Genomic DNA, 23762 nt, shown 5'->3' with positions numbered 1-23762 from the left:
GACCAGACTTAATTGTCTGACTGAAACTGGAGGGACCCCAGAGGACATGGCCCCCAGGCTCTCTGTTAGCCCAAAACTAAAACCGTTCCCAAAGCCAACTCTTCAGACAAAGATTAGACTGGACTATGAGAGATAAAATGATACTGGTGAGGAGTGTGCTTCTTAGCTCAAGTAGACACATGAGGCTATGTGGGCGCTCCTGTCTGGAGACGAGATGAGAAGACAGAGGGAGACAGGAGCTGGTTGAATAGACCTGGGAAATACCGGGTGGAGAGGAGGAGTGTGCTGTCACATTATAGGGAGAGCAGCTAGGGTCACATAAATGTGTGTATAAGTTTTTGGATGAGAAACTGACTTGAATTGTAAACTTTCGCTTAAAGCACAATAAAAAAAGAAAAAATCTATGTATGATCACTAGGACTTAGGAATCATCTGGCCTCTTGTTTCTGTAACTGGACAACTTTTAGATCTTACTTACCAGCCTGTTGAACTGTTCCTTTTTCAGAGACATAAATAGCATCCAAAAGTTTTCTGATATTCTTGTTTTTGACTGTCATGGCTTGTTGAATTAAAGCAGCTGAATTTGATACAAGTTCAGTGTAGTTGCCTTTAAGAATCAGCTCATCTTCCTGGGCTTGGGATCCTGAACAAGTAACACCTGACCTCATCCAAACCCTACAGATGTATTTTTCACTCAAGGAATTTCAGATTTCAACACAGGATTCACCCTTCTGAATAACGATGTTGATGGGGAAATGAGCTTGCATAGACCTTGTACTGTAATGGAAGCTCAGTGTAACGTCCTTGATCATGTTCTGTGCATGCCTACAGATAGTGTAGAGTGTAGCCATTTCGTTTTCACTTCCCCACTATTTGTCAACCTGAAGCCTCTTATTTTTTTTTCAAAGGAGACTGAGTTCTACCTTAATGTGCTTGAAGACCCATTGCAGGGTTCCTCTGGGGCTCTTCACAATAACTGTGTCCCTTAAGAGTGACGTCAGTATTTTCTGGGATGTCGACAGTCTCGTTGCTGAGAATGGTCTTCTTTCTCACAGTAGATGCAGCAAAGAGCTAGCTTTTGTTTTTTGAAAGAAAAACCTGGTATTAGTGTTTGCTTTCATGCTAGAATTTAGCTGCTAAAATAGATCAAACAAATCACCCTGAGCTCTTTCAGAATGGAAATTTTGACTTCAAAATGAAACATAAACTGAAGAACAATAACAAACATATTGAGTGTACCAGGTCATCTTTATTACTCACTATCCCATCAAAAGAAACCTGCAGTCTATGATGTCTGACTGAGTTATGCCCCAGCAGATCCCAGTTTTCAATGTTGTTGTTTTTAGGTGCTGTTGAGTTGGTTCTGGCCTATAGCGACCCTGTGTACAAGAGAATGAAACGCTGCTCAGTCCTGCACCACCCTCACAGTCATTATGTTTGAGCCCATTGTTGCAACCACTGTGTCAATCTATCTCATTGAGGGTCTTCCGTTTTACTGACCGTCTACTTTACCAAGCATGATATCCTTCTCCAGGGACTGGTCCCTCCTGATAACGTGTCCAAAGTGTGTGAGTTGTAGTCTCACCATCCTCGCTTCTTAGTAGCATTCTGGTCGTACTTCTCCCAAGACAGGTTTGTTCGTTCTTTTGGCAGTCCATGGTATATTCAGTATTCTTCACTAACACCATAATTCAAATGCATCAGTTCTTTGGTCTTCCTTATTCACTGTCCAGCTTTCATATGCATATGAGGCAATTGAAAATAACATGGCTTGGGTCAGGTGCACCTTAGTCCTCAAAGTGACATCTTTGCTTTTTGACGCTTTAAAGAGGTCTTTTGCAGCAGATTTGCCCCATGCAATAATGGCTTTTGATTTTCTGGCTGCTACTTCTGTGGGCATTGATTATGGATCCAAGTAAAATGAAATCCTTGACAACATCAATCTTTTCTCCATTTATCATGATAGTTTTTTCAATAGTCAAGTTTTTAGTAGTCAAGCCTAAAGGATCACATCATTCAAGTTCAGGATAACCTCTTGCTTGCATGTCATTTTTATTGCTATTGTGTTTTTTCCTTCTTGAGACAGCACATAAGGCCAGTATATATTCCCTTAGCCCTCACTTGGTTTAAATCGAGTAACTGGCCACATCCAATGTAATGCTGTTCTTTTTTTAATTGTACTTTACAGAACATTGTGGACAGGCTAGTCCTCTTAGACCTCTCAGAAGGGACTAAAGGAGGGACGATGGACCTTGACATCTTCAGCCTACCTAATGTGGAGATCAGCAAAGGTCAGAATATTCTGCTTGAAAGATGTTTGCTTTGTTTGCTCTCATATTTGAGTTTTAAAATTTTTTGTTATAAAAATATATGTAACACAACTGTTGCCAACTTAACATGTTGATGTTACAATTTAGTGACATCAGCTACATTAATCATGTTGTGGAATCACTGTAATATCTAGGCCAAATTTTCCATCACCATAACCAAAAACTCAATGCTTCCTACCTGAACAATGTTGAGTCCTAGAATTTTAACACTGAAAAGCACCTTAAAGTTCACCTTATCCAAATCCCTTATTTTATATAACGGAAACCAAAACCAAACCAATCCCATTGCTATTGAATCAACTACCACTCATAGGTAGCTCTGTAGGACAGAGTAAATCTGCCCCATAGGGTTTCATGGAGTGGCTGGTGGATTCAAACTGCTGACCCTTTGGTTAGCAGCTGATCTCTTAACCACTGTACCACCTGGGCTCCACATACTGGGAAACTAAGGTTCAAATAAATTAAGTGGCTTGTCCAGTTTCATAGAGAGATTATAACTGATTACATTAACAAGGGTAAAATGAGCAAATAACATTCGAATTGGTCAGGAGGACTTATTCCTTGTCTTTGATTTATACCTTAGTATGAATCTGTTTTCTCTGGCTGCTTCCTTTCTAATATTTAATTAGTATTACAATTTTACAATTAGACAGGAAGGGATTTGTATCCTAATTCTATAAAAACTCTTAGGCTATATAGTCTCTTAAACTTCAGTTTTCTCACCTGTAAAGTGGGAATAATACACACATTAGTATATAGCAAAGTGATAAACCAAGATTAAAAAAAAAATTCACATTGCTTTCACTAAAAATATATCATTAATAATAAGCTTTAATAAGAACAAATAGTTTTTGTATCATTAAAAATAAAAGTAAAATGTTTTTAAAAAGTTATTTTCTTTATCTCATCCTTCTAATTTTTAAAAATTCTACTTTTATTTTGTAATCATGTACAAATGTTAGCATATATGTATGTGTATACATACACACACCATATTTGAGGGTATAGGTTTAAAAATACTTTACTCACAGAGATGCATGGTCAGAACTGTTGAAAGACCATTAAAATAGAGTAGACATATTTCCTAAACTTTTTCTTCCAGGTTGTAGCTGTGATCAGATTATAATATAGTTGTTTGGGCTTCCTTTGCCTTTCCTTAGATCCAGTGTATTCATTGACCATATTTTCCAAATAAAATATTGAGCCCCATGGTCTAAAAAGCCTGAATGTATTAAGAACAGTGGGTCAGAAAAGTTGAAATTATACCTATATGTTATAAAAACTGGTTGTCATTTCTCCAAAGAAGATACATCAATGGCCAATAAAACTAAACCAAACCTGTTGATGTCGAGTCAATTCTGACTCATAGTGACCCCATAGGACAGAGTAGAACTGCTTCATGGGGTTTCCAAGGAGTGCCTGGTGGATTCAAACTGCCGACCTTTTGGTTAGCAGCCATAGCTTTTAACTACTACACCACCAACTAGGGTTTCCAAATGGCCAATAAGTACATGAAAATTTGCTGAACATCATTAGTCATATTAGGAAAATGCAGATTAAGACTATAGTGAGATACTACTTCACACCCACTAGGATGCTGTTATTAAAAAAAAAGAAAAGAAAAGAAGTATTGGAGATGATGCGGAGAAATTGGAACCCTCATCCATTGCTGGTAAAAAAATAAAAAAAGAAAAGAAAAGAAGTATTGGAGATGATGCGGTGAAATTGGAACCCTCATCCATTGCTGGTAGGAATGTAAAATGGTATAATCACTGTGGAAAACAGTTTGGCAGTTCCTCAAAAAGGTAAACAGAGTTACCATATAACCCAGCAAGTCCACTTCTAGGTATATACCCAAGAAACTTGAGACCAGGGCCTTAGACACTTGTACACCAGTGTTCATTTCAGCATTATTTACAATAGCCAAAAGGTAGAAACAATCCAGGTGTGCATCAGCAGATGAATGGATAATACAATGTGGTATATCCATAAAAAAAAAAAAAAAAAAAAATCCATACAAAGTATTATTTAGCCATAAAGAGAAATGAAGTTCTGATACATGCTATGACATGAATGAGCCTTGAAAACATTATGCTGAGTGAAATAAGTCAGACACAAAAGACAAATACTGTATGAACCCACTTACATGAAATATCCAGAATAGGCAAATGCATAGAAACCAAAGTTCATTACCAGGAGCAGGGGTTGGAGTGGGAGGTATTGCTTAAGGAGTACTGAGTTTCTGTTTGAGGCAATAAAAAGGTTTTGGGAATAGATAGTGGTGATGGTTGCATAACACTGCAAATGTAATTAACGTCACTGAATTGTACACTTAAAAATGGTTAAAATGGCAAAGTTTAGGTTATATGTGTTTTACTACAATAAAAAGAAAAATTGGTCGTAATAGTTCTAGTAAGCCTCTGGATCCCTGAGGATATAACTCATTCATTTTCCAACTCTGGAAAGCATACAATAGTTGCTTTAATGACCCTTTTGTAGGCCTCGTGTAGAGGATCCCTTGGGGAGCTGGATATTCTCTTGTGCCTATCATTTCCAGGTACTGAAGCTCTTAAGGGACTTCTTAGCTTTTCCAAATCACTTTAGGAGACTGTTTAGTACATAGACTCTAGAGGTTGTGAGGCCATTTAGGACCTGAGGAAATTGTTTATTCCTAGGTGTCTCATTGGAGCACTGGTGGCACAGTGGTTAAGAGCTCTGCTGCTAACCAAAGAGTCAGAAGTTTAAATCCACCAGCTGCTCCTTGGAAATCCTATAGGGCAGTTCTACTCTGTCCTATACAATTACTATGAGTCGGAATCGACTTGATGGCAACAGGGTTTTTTTTTAATGTGTCTCACTAACCATCAACAAGTATTGCTTCAGGTAATAGAAAGAAGCGAGTCCTTGAAGTAAATGTATAGCACATGGTGCCTGGTACCTAGTAGGGACTCAATTACTTGTTCAGTGTTGAATGAGTATACATCATCTTGGGACAACGCTCATGTCCACCTTATTAATTTTGGTGTTGTAAATTCCTAATATGAACCCTGGTGGCAGCAACTGAAGTGCTCAGCTGCTAACCAAAAGGTGGTGGTTCGAACACACCAGCTGCTCTGCAAGAGAAAGATGTGGCAATCTGCATCTGTAAAGATTTTACAGCCTCGGAAACCCCATAGGGCAGTTCTGCTCTGTCCTGTAGAGTTGCTTGAGTCAGAATGGACTTGACAGCAGTGGTTTTTGTTTTCATTTTTATATTCCTAATAGCACTTAATTACAATTACAAGAAGTAATTTTAAATATTACCCTAACTAACGTCCAATAAATAATCTGCTATGGCATGAAGAAGTATATTAATCATTCTGGGAAATAAAGCTCATTTGGAAATTTTAATAATAACCCATCATGACAGGCATAGATTATTGCAACTGACTGGTCATCCTAGAGTTGTACTTTGCTCTGTTTGGATTTTTTTAAATAGCTGTTAAAACGTTTTTGAGAGGATGTACATATGTACATATGAGCATGCAGATAAACATACAAACGTATACATACATACGCAAACAGTGCTGCTAGTGCATGAGGAGATTAAATTGGAAAGACACTAAGAAACTGGTAAGAATAGTTGCTTCAGGGGTAGAGAATGGGGGAACTGGTGGGAACTAGTTCATACCCATTCTTATACTTAACAGTGTATTTTTTTTATTGTGCTAAAATACATATAATATAAAATTTGCCGTTAGTGACATTTAGTACATTAATCATGGTATACAAGTATAACCACTATCTAGTCTCAGAACATTTTTATGACCCCAAAAGAAAACTCCATATCCATTAAGCAGTCACTCCTATTACCCCATTCACTTACTACAAAATACACTGTGCAGTAGAGAGTAATGTAGTTGTAAAACAGCATATGTGTGCTTCAAGATCACAGGATTGAACTCTGTAACCATCTTTTCTGAAGTTATAAAAGTTGCTTACCTGTAGGTCCTATTGAAAGAAGAGCCTAAAACCAAGGACAACAGGGCTTCAGTATAATAAAGATTTGGTTACAAATCACCCAAGACGCTTTAATTGTCAAGCCGTTTTTTTCCCTTTGGAGTAGAATCCTTATTAAATAAGACCGTGCTTGGAGAGTTGCTCTGCTTGGAGAGGTCAAAGTAAAGGACCTGGAGCCCTAACACCAGCATTCTTTCCATTTCTCCCCACTTCTCCCAGATGACCTCAGATTCACTTTGAAGAAACTCTAGGACTCCTAAGCTTACAGTTTAAAAATCATAGATTAATTGATTATAGGTGCATTTTGTCTTTAGCATATTATTTATTTTCTGTTTAGAAAATTATAAATTAAGTAAAAGCAGTAAGTCCTTGTTTGTAGGTTCTAGATCCTTTATTTTATCTTTAGTGCTGTCTTTCTCCCTTTCAGTGCACTTTTGCTCTTAACCCTCTTTCAGGATGCAAACCTCAGCAACTTCTGAGCTATATACTTCCTATGGAGATGGGATTGATCTGGGGGCAAATGTGCCTAAAAGTTCTCTACTTGTAGAAAAGACCTTATTGTCATGAACTAGAACTTGATTGAAACCTAGATCTTGAGCTCAGACTGTTTCTTTTCATTCATTAGATTTGTCTGCCTCTGCTCATTCCAAGGTGGTGATCCTTACAGTCAATTCTCTGGGTAGTTCTCAGTCCTATCTTGATGTGGTGCAGAGCAATGTGGATATGTTCAGAGCCCTTGTCCCAGCTCTGGGACATTATAGTCAACACGGTGTCCTGCTCGTCGCATCTCAGCCAGGTAAAAGTCTTTATTTTAAATTAATTTGATGGCCCAGTGCATCAGTAGAATTTCCATTACTGATAAAAGTAATACAATTTTGTATTATGAAGGGATCCAGCCAAACCAAACCTAACTGCCATCAATTCAATTCTGACTCAGCGACCCCAAGGTATTTCCAAGGCCGTAAATCTCTACAGAAGCAGACAGCTACATCTTTCTCCCACGAAGCTGTTGGTGGTTTCAAACTGCCAGCCTTTTGGTTAGCAGTCAATCGCTTTAACCGTTGTGCCACCGGGGGTCCTTTATAAAGGGACAGCTAGACGATATTCAGTTAAATTGCTCTTACAAGGAACGATACAGTACTTACACTTCCTGTCAACCACTTTTTTTTTTTTCAACCACTTACCTCTTATTACTGGCATTAACTAGTAAGGTTATAGCTTCAAATTTTTTGTGTAACGAGATAAATTCAGGTTGTCAGCCATCCCTTTCTTGGTGGGAAAATGGTGCAACAGCCAGGAGAAAAATGTAACGGTTTATGTGAAAGATCTTTTGTTAGTTCTGAAGTGTCATAAATGTTAGTGAGTGATAAAGTATGTTATATTTTGTAGTTTGTGAATTGCTTTGGAACTATTTTACTTAAAAAAGAAATATTTTCCCAGAACAACTAAATGGTGCCCAGTTAACTACCACCAACTACTCTGGCAGGGATTACAATAGAGGGTCCTGGACAGAATAGGGAGAAAAATGTAGAACAAAATTCAAATTCACAAAAAATAAATAAAAACAGGCTTGCTGGTCTTACAGAGACTGGAGAAACCTCAGGAGTATGGCTCCCAGACACCCTTTTAACTCAGCATTGAAGTCACTTCTGAGGTTCAGCTGAAGATTAGACAGGTCTTCAGGGCCAGTAACAACACGTGTGAGGAACGTGCTTCATAGTTCAATCATGTATACGAGACTAATGGCTATAGCAGCCCAAAAGCAAAGACAAGAAGGCAGGAAGGGACAGGAAAACTGGACAAACGGAAACAGGGAACCCAGTGTGGAGAAGGGGAGAATGTTGACACATCGTGGGGTTGGCAGCCAGTGTCACAAAACAATCTGTGTATTAACTGTTCAAAGAGAAACTAATTTGCTTTGTACACTTTCATGTACAGCACAACTAAAAATGTTTATATATATCTTCAGAGTTAGGTGGCACTAGATCTAAATTGGTGAACGGACTTTTTAAATGCATCTAGCATACATTTGGAGCATGATATGCGGTTTACTTGTTTTCTGTGGTAGTTGAGAGACGCTCTTGTTTTCAGTTCCTGACGTCTTTTTGGCATGTAAGAAAAAAGCAATTATGTTTTTGCTCATAATGCTATACCGTATAACGGTATATGAATCAGTATTTTCATTTAAAGATAGAAATTCAGCTTATTAAAACAGATATAAAAGAAAACTTCATATGAAAAGAAATTACTGTTTTCTAGTCTTCTATACCCTGTTTTCATCCTTCTTGCTTAACTGTTCTAGGAAATTATCTATTTCCAGTCTTAACAATTTATATTTAACAGCTCCTAAAACCCATTGCCGTCAAGTTGATTCCAACTCATAGTGACCCTATAGGACAGAATAGAACTACCACAAAGAGTTTCCAAGGCTGTTACCTTCTTTACTGAAGCAAACTGCTACATCTTTCTCCTGTGGAACTGCTGGTGGGTTCGAACCACTGACCTTTAGGTTAGCAGCCAAGTGCTGAACCACTGCGCCACCAGGGTTCTTTATGTTTAACAACAAAGTTATGTAAAATCATGTTGAAATGTGGTTAGTGCTTTTAATATACATAAAAAATAAATCATACCTCATAGTGCATATTGCACCTAAGAAGAGTATTTAGAAGCACTAATATACTTATTAAAATAGTAAATATTTTGTTTGTGAGCTAGGCTAGACGTGTATGAAAAATAACCTTCATGCCTTCAATTTGCATGCACAACTTAGTGGAAATCATGACCTATGTGACGTGGAAACTGAGTGCATTTCCTGAAAGTCGAGTAATTGGAATTGGATGTAATCTGGATTCGCAGAGATTACAATATATTATTGCAAATGTTTTGAAAGCACAGACTTCAGGAAAAGAAGTCTGGGTTATCGGTGAGCAAGGAGAAGACAAAGGTGAGAACTAACATTTTATTACTTATATTGATAACCTAAATGACAGTAGTCATGGCTTTCAGGTATATATCTAGAAGTCCAGAATCATGGCCCTTAGTTGGCTTCTGTTCCACATTGACTGCCTTCTGTGGAACAGGCCCTATATTGTAAATGGAGTCTTGAAATCTGTCATCTCATTGTATTTATAAGTTTCAGATTGGGTACGTTACTTTCTAAAATTTGTACTTTTCTGTGTCTTCTAATTTTGCCATTATAGATATGTAGTAGTTGTATAATTTTTAAGAAAATTATCTTAATAAAGTATAGCAATATTTTAAACCTGTGTAAATCTGCACTGGCTACCTAGAAAGGTCAGTGCTAGAAAGAGGCAGACTATAGAATAAACGGAAAACCTGACAGTCTGATTGAGCAGAAACACTTTTCAGGCTCCAAATGCTCCTTGTCACTAACACTAATCAATAGGACCCTGCGAAATGGTAGGGAACAAGAACTTGGAACAGATTTGTTAGAGAAAGGAATGTCTAGGGAATCAAACAAACCCAAGACCCTGAATTTTACTCTCTACTGCCATTCAAGTTCTGACCCATGTTGATCTCTTGGTTGCCTCGCTTACTGCAAATCTCCCAATTAGTTTGCCCTTCCCTCTGGTCTACCCTGTAAAAGATGCCAGACATATAATAATATTAGCCAAAACTTGCATAGTGTTTACTGGACGCTTTCACATATTAACTCAATCTTCCTAAAACAATCATTTTTTTTGAAAACTTTCACTGGTTTTCTGTGACAAAACCGATAAATTCCTTTGCTTATCCCTCAGAGAGCCCTAAAACGTAGCCCTCATCTTCCTTCCCAACTGTAGTAATGGAGGTAGCCATGTTATTATAGAGCTGGAAGAGACCCAAGGGACCATGTGTTACCTTTTGTTTTAGGGACCCAGCAGTGGATGCAGGGAAGGTTAAGAGTGACCTGCCAGGAGCCTTCAGCTTTCAGGGTCAAAGAACGACTAGAGCTTAGGTCTTGTGCCTCCTAGCCCCACCCCACAGCTTTGCTTCAGCCCACAGAGCCCTTTGGCCGCTACATTTTCCTCCCCACCTGCACGCACCCCTCCCTGCCCCTGCAGTATATCCAGGTCTCATTCTTCAAGATCTAGGTCAAGTCTCCCTTATGCTATGAAACTTGCCCTGACCACATCATTTCACAGTGATTTCTTCCTTTAAGCTAAAAGCAATTGCTGTTTATATGGTAATTAACTACATACTGTCTCATGACATTTCTTCTTTAGTTACACTGTTCTTTCTTATACAGTTTGATTTTTTGTGTGTACCTTCTCCTTATTGAAAGTGTAAACAATAAGCTGTTTTTTAGTTGAAAAAGTAATCCATGTACACAGCAAACAACTGTATAGTACTAGAAGATATGTCATGAAAAATAATTCTCCCCCATGCCGGATACTCATTCACAGAGGCAGTCACAGCTACCAGTTTCTTGTGTAACCTTCCAGAAATATTCTATGCATAACCTCTTGCCATCGAGTTGATTTTGAATCATAGCGACCCTATAGGACAGAGTAGAACTCCTACCCCATAGGGTTACCAAGGAGCAACTGGGGAATTTGAACTGCTGACTTTTGGTTAGCAACCATATCTCTTAACCACTGTGCCACCAGGACTTCATTCTATGCATAGACAAGCATACACATGAAATACTTCATTCCTCTCCTTGTCCTTTTACTTATCAGTGTGCCTTGAAAATAATTGCATAATAACATGAGTCTCATTCATTCTCTTAAACTACTAAATATTCCATAATTTGTTTTGCCAGTCCCCTTAATAAGTTAGTTTTTGAGGAATGTACTACACATAGTGGATACACAATAAATATTGAATGAATAAGAACATTTAAAAATAAGGTTGTACTGTTTGTTTTTCAATTCTTAGAAAACAAAGGATGGTATGAGTTGATAAATAATTCCCTACCTACCCCAACCCAGTATATCTGAGTAAAGGAAGAATATAATTTAATAGGATTTAATTGTGAGCTCTTCAAACTTACCAAAAAGCTGTTTGTGTTTGATTAAATGAGCTTTTATCACAAATGTAGGAATTCAATTCAGAAAATATTCGAGGACTTGCTTTACTTAAGGCACTGTGCTAGCTGCTATTGGAGCTACTTAGATGTGTAAGAACCAGTCCCTGTCTTTAGGAAGCTCAGTCTACTCAGGAAGTGACTGTAACAGAAGGCAGTATTGACTATGAGAGAGGTACAAGGAAAATAAGAGAAAAGCACAGGGAAAGGATATGGTAATTCTGTCTTGAGTAATCAAATGGGAACTGGAAATAGAGGGCTGTAGGTACATGTGAATTCAAATCACTTAAATATAAAAAACCCGTAAACCCGTTGCCATCGAGTCGATTCTGACTCATAGTGACCCTATAGGACAGAGTGGAACTGCCCTGTAGAGTTTCCAAGGAGCGCCTAGCGGATTTGAACTGCTCACCCTTTGGTTAGCAGCCGTAACGTGTAACCACTATGCCACCAGGTTCCACTTAAATATAGTATTATTTAATATTTGACATATATAAGAGAATATATGTAATGTATATGTAAGTTTTAAAGCATAATAGAGCAAACACCCATGAATCCACACTCAATTGAAGAACTGTAACATTACCAATACCACTGAAGCTGTCTATGTGCTTCCCCCCAACTCATCTCCCTGTCTCCCGTCTGGAGTTAACCACTGTTAGATCACTTTTTATCCTGTCTGCTACTCTTGTTTCAGAGATAGTTAGATTCATGGATAGGTATGCGTACCTTGCTCCTGGAGCCAGAAATGGATCAGAGGCTCCCTCTGCAGCTTTATATGTAGACACCAGTACCCTACTTTGACTTCAGTGGAGGCCAATCACTCGTTATATTATATTGCATAAGTGACATGCCACCACAGTAATAGCAATTCTACTTTTTATTGAGTGCCTACTGTGTGTCAGGAGCCCTGGTGGCACAGTGGTTAAGAGGTCCCCTGCTAACCAAAAGGTCGGCAGTTCGAATCCACTAGCCTCTCCTTGGAAACCCTATGGGGCATTTCTGCTCTGTCCTATAGGGTCACTGTGAGTCAGAATCAACTTGACAGCAATGGGTTTACTGTGTGTCACACTCTGTATTAAATGCTTTGCATATCTCATTTAAATTTTTCAAATACCCAATTTATTGATAAGGAAATTTATGGCTCAGTAAGGTTAAGTAATTCGCCCAAAGTTACACATCTAGTAAGGACAGAACTGAGCTTGGAACCCTAATCTGTCTGACTCCAAAGCTGTGCTTTTTCTTGCTGTGATTTAATGAGATAATTTAAAGCATTTAACACAGTGTCTAGCACAGTAAACATTCAGTAAATGATAGCTGTATTAACAGTGATCTGCAAGATGATGATGAATAAAAAAACTGTCAAAAGGATACGAAAAATCACACTTTGAAGTAAAACATTAGAATTGGGAAACAAAGTTACAAGAATAGCAGTTGTGTAAGTAAAAAAAAAAAATTCTGGGAGAGTATTTCACAGACAAATGGCAGCTACAGCCTGGGGGAGAAATCACATGACATGTAAGACCCTTTAGGATCTGCTTCCTGCTTCCCTTCCCAGCTTCATCTCCTGCCATTCTGCCAGACACTATGCTAGTCAGATGGTCAACTTGAGTTTCCGGAAAGGTTCATGCACTCTCATGCTTCCTTGCCTTTGTACCTGCTGCTTCCTCTCCCCGAATCCTCATTCACTTGGCTAACTCCTACTTACTCTTCAACACTGGGCTTGAGTGTTACCTCTCCCAGGAAACCTTCCCTAATTCTGCAGCTTAAGTTAGTGCATGCCTCTATTGTAACTATTAATCACACTATTTTATAATTGTATATTGACCTATTTGTTCCCCCGCCACACATTAAGCTCCTTGAGCTTTTAATGGCTTGTAAATGATGTTTTTAGAAATGAACAAATGTTCCTGACACCTCCTTGTGTCCAAAGGTCATTCATATCATGCCACATTGAATTAAATGGTCAGCAGAGCATATGCTGTGGAGCTATTTCAGCTGTGATGTTGAAATCCTATGTAAACTTCAGAGAACCCCTTCAAATGGCATTTCAGGAATCCAAGGACTCAACCTGAGAGCAGAGTGTTAGATCACCTGTTTTGGGCATCAGTCTTAGCTTAGGTGTAGGTGTTATATGTAATAGAAAAGAACTATCCCACAGTCATTTTTTCATTAAAATGTTTGGGGCCAGAGGATTACTGTTCTTGAAGAGCAGAACCAAAAAGATCAGAATTAATTAGGTACAATATTTGAAAAGGCTGCTTAAACAAGGATATGTATACATTTAGGAAGTCTTTAAGGGCTGGACACTAAGCAAGGAGAAAATAAGACAATTAGGTCCATCTAATCTTTATTTTTAAATTTTAATGATCGTGTCCCAGCAAATTTGAACGTTGTGAAGCTTTCTCCTGCTTCCTGAACATTTCTTTTCTCATGGCTCTTAAAAAGTCAAGACTCAGGAAAGGGGAAGAATGTGATATATACATATATAAGCCACATGCCAGTAATACAATTTTCAGACTTTTTTGTCCTTCATGAGTCTTTTCTTAAACCCACTTTGACCCTTTTATTCCTCTTTCCAAGGTCTGTAAATGATATATTTCGTTTAGCAATCATCTTTCCTGGTTTTTAAATGTATTGTGAGTATACTAATTATGTTTCAAATTTTTTAAAGAAAATAATCCATGTATAATCCTCCCTCCCAAGTAAAACTTTAAAAAATTCCTTAGTTTCTGTCCACATGTATTTTTATTTTTTATATAATGGTTTTTGGTTTTATTTTTTTCCATAACATAAAAACTTCCATGTTTTTCAACTTACTGTTGGAACATATGTTTTTCTTTCTATTACAAAATAAATTCTGGATTGTGCGCAAGGCCAGTTCTGTATTATCTTCCGTATACCCAACACTATGCTAAAGAATATGTGGGGGAGGACACAAAGGAAGGACACATGGTTCCTGCCATCCAGAAGCTTGTTAATTAGTTTGAGGAAGGGACGCATCTTGTTACACATGGTGCAGAAACCATCACCAAGTAGCCTAATTTTGAATGTGGATTTTAAACATAAGATATTCTTATACATTTGAATATATTTTTGTTTCACCTACCCATATACAGATTTATACCAAAGAATGTCTTCACACAGATGAGAAGCAAATGAATATTGGAAAGGTTTCAAAATGTTATTGGCAATTCTGATATAATTGTCAAAAAAAAAAAAAAAAGTCAAGCATGGTCTAAATATCCAGTTCATGAGCACAGCTTTGAATTACTGGATTGTTTTTATGAATGGTACGGGTGAGAGACAATGGGTAACCCAGAAGATGTTCTCAGAAAACAGGACCCCGCCTCTCTAACAACTGGAAATTCTTGCCCCAAATTTCTTACCTGGTGAAAGAAATTAGCCTTAGGGCAGTTCCCAGAAGAACAAATGCAAGTGCTTGCAGCATGTGAGAGCCTATTATAAGTAGCCTGCTGAGGAAAGAAAGCTTTCTACTGGAACGGTAAAATGGCTCTTGTAGAACTGTATTAATGACAGAAAATAGGGAGGAACGTTTTGAGTAGACTTAAAGTTTAATACAGGTACCTTTTGACTGAAAAAGATCATTTATTATATCTCTTCCTAAGAGAGTCATTGGCAAAATATAATTTTTCATTTCATTTTTAGTGCCCACATGGGGTGTCCAAGAAGAAGCAACAAGTCATAACTCTAGGGTGCAGCTGTCCAACAGGTAATACTGAGTGCAGATTTGCATTTATCCAACTAAAAATTATATACTTCATAGCTAACGTAACACTGTTTACATAGTGTGTACTTAACCAGGTTTATGCAAACAAAACTAGCTAGTATGGACAAAAGTACAAGGGAGCAATGTTTTATATTCTTTGATTTCTTATCTGAAGGTAGGTCTAAGAGTGCTTTGCAGACTCTGTTTTAGATACAGGTGACATTTGAAGGGTAGAGCAGGTTCCTTACTTGCCAACAGTGATTTACTGCTTTTGTATCTAAATATCTGAGAATATTAAAAATTTCTTAATGTAGTAGAGAATTTGTACATACCATTTAAAATGTTTATTAATCACACAAATATATTTAGAAATTAGCCTAATATGAAAGAATAAGCCATATCTTATGTTCAGACAAAACAAAGTGTAGTGCACAGGTCCTTGTGTCTTTTGCCTTAATTCTGAGGCCTTCCAGGTGTCTGTGCCCCATAGGTTGAACACTACACACTATATATTTTCATGCCATTTTTGTTCCACCATCATAAATAACAGATTTACCTGCAGGGTGATTGGTGGAGATTTTTAGCTTTCTAAACTCTCAGCTTATGGTTTTTAGAATATAACAACTGGAAAGAATGTCATCTTTCTTATTGAAAAGAGTGCTGTGTGGGATAATCCATTCTAGTCTGAATCTCTGTATAATCCAGCATTCACAGTTTTTAAAAGGAAGAATTTCAGTCATTTTTGTTTAATTTACATCAACTTTTTGGTTATTTACAAAAGGAATGTATGTTTATTATAAAACTTCAAATACTGCAAATACCTATAAAGTATAAAGTGAAAATCTGGGGCAGTTCTATCCTCCAGAGACAACCACTGTTAACAGTTCCATGTCTGCTTGTCCAGAATTTTTTTTCAGTGCTTCCACAAACATATTATTATTTTTTATAATAGGTTTATGCTATTCATACTACCTTGCAACTTCTTTTCCTAATGATAAATCTTGGACATCTTTCCATATTTTACATATAAATCTACCTTATTCTTCTCAACAGCTATATGGCTTTACATTTGGTAGTGATTTAGTTAACCAGTCCCCTTTTAATGGGTTGTTTCTAAATTTTTGCTATTCTGTAACAAACAAGCTTGTATGTATATCTTTGCCTGATTGAGCATATTGCTGTAGGGTAAATTCCTAGAAGAGGAATTTCTAGATCAGGTATTAGTCCCTCTTTAAAGGCTGCATCACTTTACACTCTCAGCAGCAGTCAGGGGAATGCCTGTTTCTCTAGCCCCTCCGAAATTATCTGTCATTTTAATCTTTGCCAATTTTGATAGGCAAAACTGATATTGTTTTAATTCGTATTTAGTTATATATTAGTGGTAGTGAAATCTTTTTATGTTGTTAGGCCATTTGTATTTTCTCTCTGGGAACTGCCTATCTGGCATCAAGAAAAGCATAAATAATTATTAGATTATCTGTAGGCTTTCCTAAAAATCGTTGTGCCATAAAAATATCTAATGAATGCCTTAAACAGAATGTAAAACTAAATGTGTATATTCTGTGCATTTTCTGGATTTTTTTTTTTTTGTAATCTAGAGCCATGGAACTGTTAAGGGTAAAAGGTCAAAGATCCTGGTCTGTGGGACTGTCGGTAGCTGATCTGGTTGATAGTATTGTGAACAATAAAAGGAAAGTGCATTCTGTGTCAATTTTAGCAAAGGTAATTGCTATTCTCATTCTCATATTTTTAAACTTTCATATTGTTAATATAAAACCAACAAAATTTCTGTCTTTAATGCCACTAGCTTTTAGAGTAACACTTGGAAGAGGCATATAGTCTAAGTCCTATCTTGCTTGACTATGGGGAGTCTAGACTTCGGCCAGGCTTCATCTTCCCCCTACCCCTCAACACTCATGTAATTTTTGGAATCCCCAAGAAGTACTTATATACTTCATAAATAACTTGATCACTTGTCATTTCAGCCAGCCAACTGGTCTTCTGTAGTTCACAGTTTTCCCTTCACCACTTTACCCCAAATTTAAATTCCCTAAAGTATAGGGTCACTATGAGTTAGAATCAACTTGATGGCAATAGATTAGGGTTTTTTTTGTTTTGTTTTGTTTTAAAGTACAGGTAAAGGAGTCCTGGTGACACAGTGGTTAAGCAGTCAGGTGCTAACCAAAAGGTTGGCAGTTCGAACCCACTAGTGGCTCCGTGGGAGAAAAGATCTGCTCCCATAAAGATTTCAGCCTGGGAAACCCTATGGGGTAGTTCTACTCTGACCTAAAGGGTCACTGTAAGTCAGAATCAATTCAACAGCAAGCAACAACAACAAAGCACAGGTAAGATGAGGCATAAATGCTTAACTAAATTTTCTTGAAGACCTAGGAATATGAGGAGGGGAAATACAAGACAGAAAGGAAAACTTAAAACAGGTACTGTGTTTGACTCCACCCAGAGCCCATGCGGTACCCTCCCTCCATCCCCAAGGAATCCACCCTGACCATCTTTTTTACTTGGCCCTCAGCCTGGTATCAGTGTTGCAGGTTCTAGCTTACTTCCTCACAAAGAGAATGTCTTTGACCAAGTCCCTTCTAGCAGTTGAATTTTTGAAACAATATCTTGAATTTAGAGAAGAATGAAACAAAAGAAAAAAACTTTTAAAGTTCAATTTGTAACACTTTGTACTAGGACTAGAAAAGTAAGAAAGTATATTTAACTTTTTTTTTCCCCCCCAACGATTCAGCTCTATTATAATCATTATTTTTCATTTCAGGGACATTATGATATAAATAGTGAAGTGTTTTTAAGTTTGCCTTGTATCCTTGGAACCAGTGGGGTATCTGAAGTCATCAAAACCACAGTGAAAGAAGATACAGTGATGGAGAAACTCCAGGGCAGTGCATCATCAATCCATGGTGTCCAGCAGCAGTTAAAACTTTGATCCAAAAGTGCAGAGTTGCCTAAAAGGAAAGGTCATCTTATTTTGCCAACAAATACAGGGTTGAGAACTTCTGTATCCTATTACTTATTCTTAAAAACTGCTTGGTTAAGGTAGATGGCTTCTTGGTCAGCTTTGTAATTTGAATCCTTAGAGTTAGAAATGGGGATTTTAAAAAATCTAATATTCTTTGGTGTTCTCAAGATCGGTACACCATTCCTGAAACCTACAGCAGTGATACACATTCACCGGCAGTGTGCGTCATTTTAAAGTGTGCACCCTAAACTGGAAGCACATTCAGCACATTGGGAATACTTTGAAAGTGATACATTTTTAAAATAAAATTATTCTTTGGCTTTTATAATAAAAACACTAATAGCTAAAGGCCCAATATGGATTTATAAAGTTCATGCTGAGTACACATTCAAAGGATCCATAGCTTAAGGTCAGATGTGAATGTTTCTTCTGCAAAACGTAGTTGGTATTAATGGTAAAGCATTTTATTTCCTTCTTCAAATTAATTAGCTACCAAAAATGGAAAAGAATTCTACGTGCACTTTAGTGAAAGTGAAATTTCTGAATATCTAAAGACAAAGTATACTTAAATTTCCAGTGAAACTGTCCTTTCTGAAATTTTCTATAACCTCTTCCTGGGCTGTGTAAGATTTCCAACATTTCATAAACTAACTGATGTTATTAGAATGGTAGAAAAATGTGTTTTTAATAGAAATAGATTATAAATGAAAGCCAAGCAGTTTAAAGCCAAAAATATGAGGTATTCATAAACACGGTAGATCTTATGGGGGAAAGGTTGAATGGACTGATGGTTCTGAACAAATCCTTTAATCATTAATTCCTGAAGAAATGGTTTAGAGTACATACCCTTCAGTGATGGGTCAACAGCAATATCATCATAAGTGAAAGATAGCATATTATTACTATTATAACAGGCAACTAATAGTAACAGCTAACATCAACACTTCTTACATATCTGGCACTGTCATGAGCACTTTATTATTTTATTGAGTCCTTAATAACCCAATGAGGTGTAGTGTTTGTTGTCATCCTCATTTTATAGAGGAGGAAACTGAAGTTTAAGTGCCCAAGATCTCATGGCTATTAAGTGGCACTTATCCATACAACCTGTACTTTTTCTAGGCACTAGAGGAGGGAAAAGGCCTAACAGCCTGAATAGTTATCACAGGACAGTAAAGCTGGGGTTCTGTATACTCTGGAAGAATTGCTTTCCTTCTCATATAGGGGATTACTTTTCCTTTTTAACATAGTTTTTTGAAAGATTGATTCCCTGGCTTCCCAGACTTGGGAAATTATCAGAGGGTTATACACTAAGGTAGGCATTTATTTATTTAGTCATTCATCAGGCACCACAGTAGGCACTACAGACCCAATGGTGAGTAAAACTGGCCGAGGTATAAGACCTCATGGCCCTTACATTCTAGTATGGGAAACATAGTAATCAAATAATAGCACAAATAAATGTACAACTGCAAATGTAGTAAGTACTGTGAAGAAGTCCAGCATGCTTTGAAAGCATATAGTAGGGAAATCCCAAAAGTGGTCAGGGAGACAGAAGCCAGATGGTTTATAAGGGCAAACACATCCTAGGTGGAGGGGAAACAAACCAATGTTGGTTCGTATAATAATGGATGTTTACAATGATAAGCTTAAATCATAAAAGCATATATCCAGTATCATGTGTTTAAGAATGTGGAGAAGTATTTAATATACTTGGGAAGATTTCTACCAAAAATGACTAGGATAAAAATCTTGTACATTTGAAGAGAGAAGGATTAGTTATGTGTAATTTCACTACACAGGTAGATCTTTCTGGTGTGACTCTAACAATGTATCCTTATTGTCCTTTTGTATGTAATAGGAAAGTGAAACTGAAACAACCATTTCTTTTTTAACCTAACTGCAACATACTGTATAATAGATGAATTACCAAGAATTCACTAAAGTAATTATAAAAGGAACACATCAATAGAACAAATACTTACTGAGCACCTTCTGTTGTTCCAAGTACTGTGTCAGAATTTGAGTATTCAGAGGTGAGTAATATAGTCTTTGCCCTCTGGAAGCCCACAATATGGAATTCTCTGTATCATATTATTTCCTTGAGTTAAGGTTAAGCATAAGCAAACATGTTGTAAGTCCTCTAAGTCAAGAAACAGTACTACCGCAACCACTACTCCACTACGATTTGGTGAGAATATGGCATTCGTGATGCGTCTATTAATTTTAATTTCTTCATCTTTCCAGAATCATGTAGTGCCTCCTCTTATGATTTTTTTAGTGCTTCTTTGATATTGTAGCAAAAATCTGTTATGTTCCTATTTACATTGTAAATAATAGTTTTCCCCAAATTTGGAAAATAATGAGTAAAATAAACTTTGGCTTTAAAATCACCTGATGATGCCTGATTTATTAAGTGGACACAAAATTTGTTCAGTTTGAGGAGAGGTTCTTTCATATAATACACACCGAAAAAAACAAGCCCACTGCCGTTGAGTTGATTCCGACACATGGTGACCCTATAGGACAGAGTAGAACTGCCCCTATAGGGTTTCCGAGGCTGTAGATCTTTGTGGAAGCAGACTGCCACATCTTTCTCCTCCAGAGCGGCTGATGATTTCGAACTGCCAACTTTTTGGTTATCAGCCGAGTGCTTTAACCACTATGCCACCAGTACTTAGGATATTTTCAGTGGCTGCAGCGCAAACGAGACTGGATTTTATCAGTTTTTTTTTAATTAAACTATTTTTAGTAAAAAAAAAAACCTTTCAAGCTTTTTAAACCTGAAATCTTCACACCCCTCCCCAATTTTTAAAAGCTGTAATTGAAAGTACTCCTGAGGAAGCTGTGGCTTTAAGAACAGTTTGAAAACAACATTGCTTTTAAGTGACAAAACAGTAGAAGCAATGGAAGAACATAAATATTCACCTATAGTTTGACTCAAGCTGTATGTTTCACATGTGTCCATATCCAAAAATGATGATACCTTTTGGGATAGTTTTATTTTTGTGTGTGTTGGCAATAATTTATGATGCTGCTTTCACATGCTTTCAATTAGGCCAACTTAGAAGGGAATCAACACCACAGCCTTGTCCTCATAAACTATCTAAAATCATCCAAACTACACTTCACATCATAAAACCCAATCTTTACCGTAAGTGACAATGTGCTTATAAAACTGACAGTGATGTGAAATAACAATGACTAAAACGTGACCTGTTGCCGTGCAGACAATTACGACTCACAGCTACCTGGTGGCATAGTGGTTAAGTTATGGCTGCTAACTAAAAGGCGGTTCAAATCCAGCAGGCACTCCCTGGAAACTCTATGGGGGCAGTTCTACTCTGTCCTATAGGGTCACTATGAGTCAGAATCAACGGCAACAGGTTTTTTAATATGTGACCCTGAAGAACTTACATGGGTAGTAGAAATTCAATTAAGAACAAGTTCCTATTCTTGTACTACACAAGGCAATGAGGATATGAAGATCACCCTGGTCTTAAGGACTTGGACTTAGGCTAGTAAACAAATATGTTATTAATTGCTCTAGTCAGCCCTGCTTATGTTTAATAGAGCCAAATGTTGCCTGATCCTGTCTTAATCATTGGTATGTTTGAGTTCATTGTTGTGGCTATTAATGTCAGTCCACTGCATTGAGGGTTTCCTTTGTTTTCGATGGCCCTCTACCAACCGTGATGGCCTTTTCTTGCAATTGGTCTTTCCTGGTGACATGTCTAAAGTAATTGAGTCAAAGTCTTGCCATCCTTGCTTCTAAGGAACACTCTGGTTGTAAATAATTAAGTGCGAGGTAAGATGCAATCTGTACTATCACTTAATGCCTGGGCTTAAGTTCTGACTTAAAGGAAAGGTTTCCTAGAGGAGAAAAACTTACTGTGTGGACTCCTGTGAAACCAAAGCTCTGCACATTGCCCTTGTGAACGTAGCACGAAGAGCTTTCAAGCTTAAAAAAATATCTTTAAATCCCCGATATATCAGAAACTCCAGGTATCCTCTAATGAAAGCCTCTCATTTTAGAGTTGGGGGGGGGGAGGGAGGAAGCCCGCGCTCTAAGTGCCCTTGACTACTCCTATCATAAGGTTAGTCAGTGGCCAAACAGTTCTCTGACTTCCAGTGCAGTGCCCTCCCACTTGATGAGTCAGTCACTAGGCTCATACTTCTTCCCCTCCCTAGACCTGTCTCCTTAGTCTAAGGGCGACTGTCAATCTTATGCAGGCCCAGACTTAGGCCTTTGGAACAGGCTTGCCCTCACCACTAGGACTGTACCCGTCTCGCCATGTCTGCCCTACGAGGGACAGCGTTGATGAGACCCCACCCCACCGTAGGCGTCAGTCCCATATCTTGTCCACCCTTCTCCCAAGGATGGCGGCTTCGGAAGTGACGTACAGGAAGCGGAAGAGCTGTCGTGGCCGTTGACTTCCTGTTGCTAGAGGCGGGGGGGTGGGGGGCTGGCCATTTGGTGTGTGATTGTGTGGGGCGGCCTGGGGCAGCCCGGGAGTGGCTGAGCCTCTGCCTGTGGGAACGGGAGTCGCGAGGCGGCCGCCATGGCGGTGTCGGAAAGCCAGCTCAAGAAAATGGTGTCCAAGGTGAGGCCCGCGGCGCGCGGTGTCCGCTCCCTTCACCTCCTGGCCCGGTTCATCTCGGCCCAGCGAGCCTCTCCCGTGGCTCGGAACTCCCAGTGCCGTCCTTGGCAGCTTTTGGGATTCCCCCCCACCCAGCCTTGAGGCGCCTGTCGCTTTGCGCCGGAAGCCCCGATTCGAGGGCGGGGAAGGTGGGGGGCGGTGTCAGTCAACAAAGGCACGGAGTGGAGTCCGCCTGCCACCTGCCGCCCGCCCTCCTCTCTTCGGGAGAGTTTGGAGCTAGCTGTGGGGCAGTATAGTTATCGTTTCAGTTTTTGTAAACACAAAGAGGGGACCGTACTTAGTTCTCGATGAGGGTTAATCGTCCTCTACTCCTACTATACGGAAGTAGAGATCCGGCCCCCCGAGAATGGGGCCTTTTCAATTTTGTAATCTACTGAACTCGACCCGTGGGAGTTCAGTAACTATTGGTTGAATTGACTCAATTCTAAGTAGTAACTTCCATAGAAGCCAAAATACCAGTGCCTCACTACCCCGGGTGAAATAAATAGAATTCCATCACTATTTCAGAGACATCGTTTTGCTAAGAGTAACTATCGTTGATTGTATGCTTATTATGCGTATTTATTTGCTTTGAGCTTAAATTACAGCCCTCATAGTTCAAGACCGATGTATTTTTTCCCCCATTTTTTTAAAAAGCAGGTAGGCTTTTTGTATGTTAAAGACGTGATTTATTTTGATCATTGCTTCAAATGTGGCACCTGACATCAGAGAGTGGAATTTTGTTCATTTCTTATTTTTGTTTGCTTTGAACAAAGGTGATTGAAATAGATACATGTGAAGGCTTTGAGAGTTGAATCTTCTTCGGTTCAACGTGTTAGCTTTGGATACTTTGTCAGAAAAAAAATGGTAGAAATCAAAGTAATTTCAGCAGTTTTCTTCGAAAAGTAGACTTTTTTTTTTTTTACGGTAAAATCGTTGCTATAGTCTGTGGTTGAAGAGCAAATGACCTCTAAAGAGAGAGAGAGAGTTTTTGAAATAAATCAGCATTCAGTTGTCTAGTCATAACTTCTAGGCTTCTTGATTTTCTTTTGAT

General features: G+C 38.2%; 2 protein-coding genes and 1 pseudogene across 7 annotated transcripts in view; 2 read left to right on the top strand and 1 right to left on the bottom strand.

The window, feature by feature from the left end:
- Positions 1 to 20461, top strand: part of UEVLD (UEV and lactate/malate dehyrogenase domains) — a 39648-nt gene extending 19187 nt beyond the window's left edge. For 2 of the 6 annotated variants that reach the window (XM_049890620.1, XM_049890622.1), the window contains exons 7-12: positions 2189 to 2291; positions 6955 to 7125; positions 9100 to 9273; positions 15028 to 15091; positions 16687 to 16810; positions 17868 to 20461. In XM_049890620.1, coding sequence (XP_049746577.1) covers positions 2189 to 2291; positions 6955 to 7125; positions 9100 to 9273; positions 15028 to 15091; positions 16687 to 16810; positions 17868 to 18035 — 804 coding nt within the window. In that variant the 3' untranslated portion in view covers positions 18036 to 20461. The other 4 variants (XM_049890621.1, XM_049890623.1, XM_049890624.1 and 1 more) reach the window with 4 other exon arrangements.
- LOC126078855 (60S ribosomal protein L9-like) lies at positions 471 to 1228 on the bottom strand (annotated as a pseudogene).
- A 2076-nt stretch (positions 20462 to 22537) lies between the features above and the next one.
- Positions 22538 to 23762, top strand: part of TSG101 (tumor susceptibility 101) — a 55476-nt gene continuing 54251 nt past the window's right edge. The window contains exon 1 of the mRNA XM_049890606.1: positions 22538 to 22672. Within this exon, the coding sequence (XP_049746563.1) occupies positions 22631 to 22672 (42 nt within the window). The 5' untranslated portion in view covers positions 22538 to 22630. The remainder of the gene's footprint in view (positions 22673 to 23762) is intronic.

Source organism: Elephas maximus, chromosome 7 (assembly GCF_024166365.1).
Source record: "Elephas maximus indicus isolate mEleMax1 chromosome 7, mEleMax1 primary haplotype, whole genome shotgun sequence".
Lineage (NCBI taxonomy): Eukaryota > Metazoa > Chordata > Mammalia > Proboscidea > Elephantidae > Elephas > Elephas maximus.
This window is presented reverse-complemented; position numbering and strand designations above follow the sequence as displayed.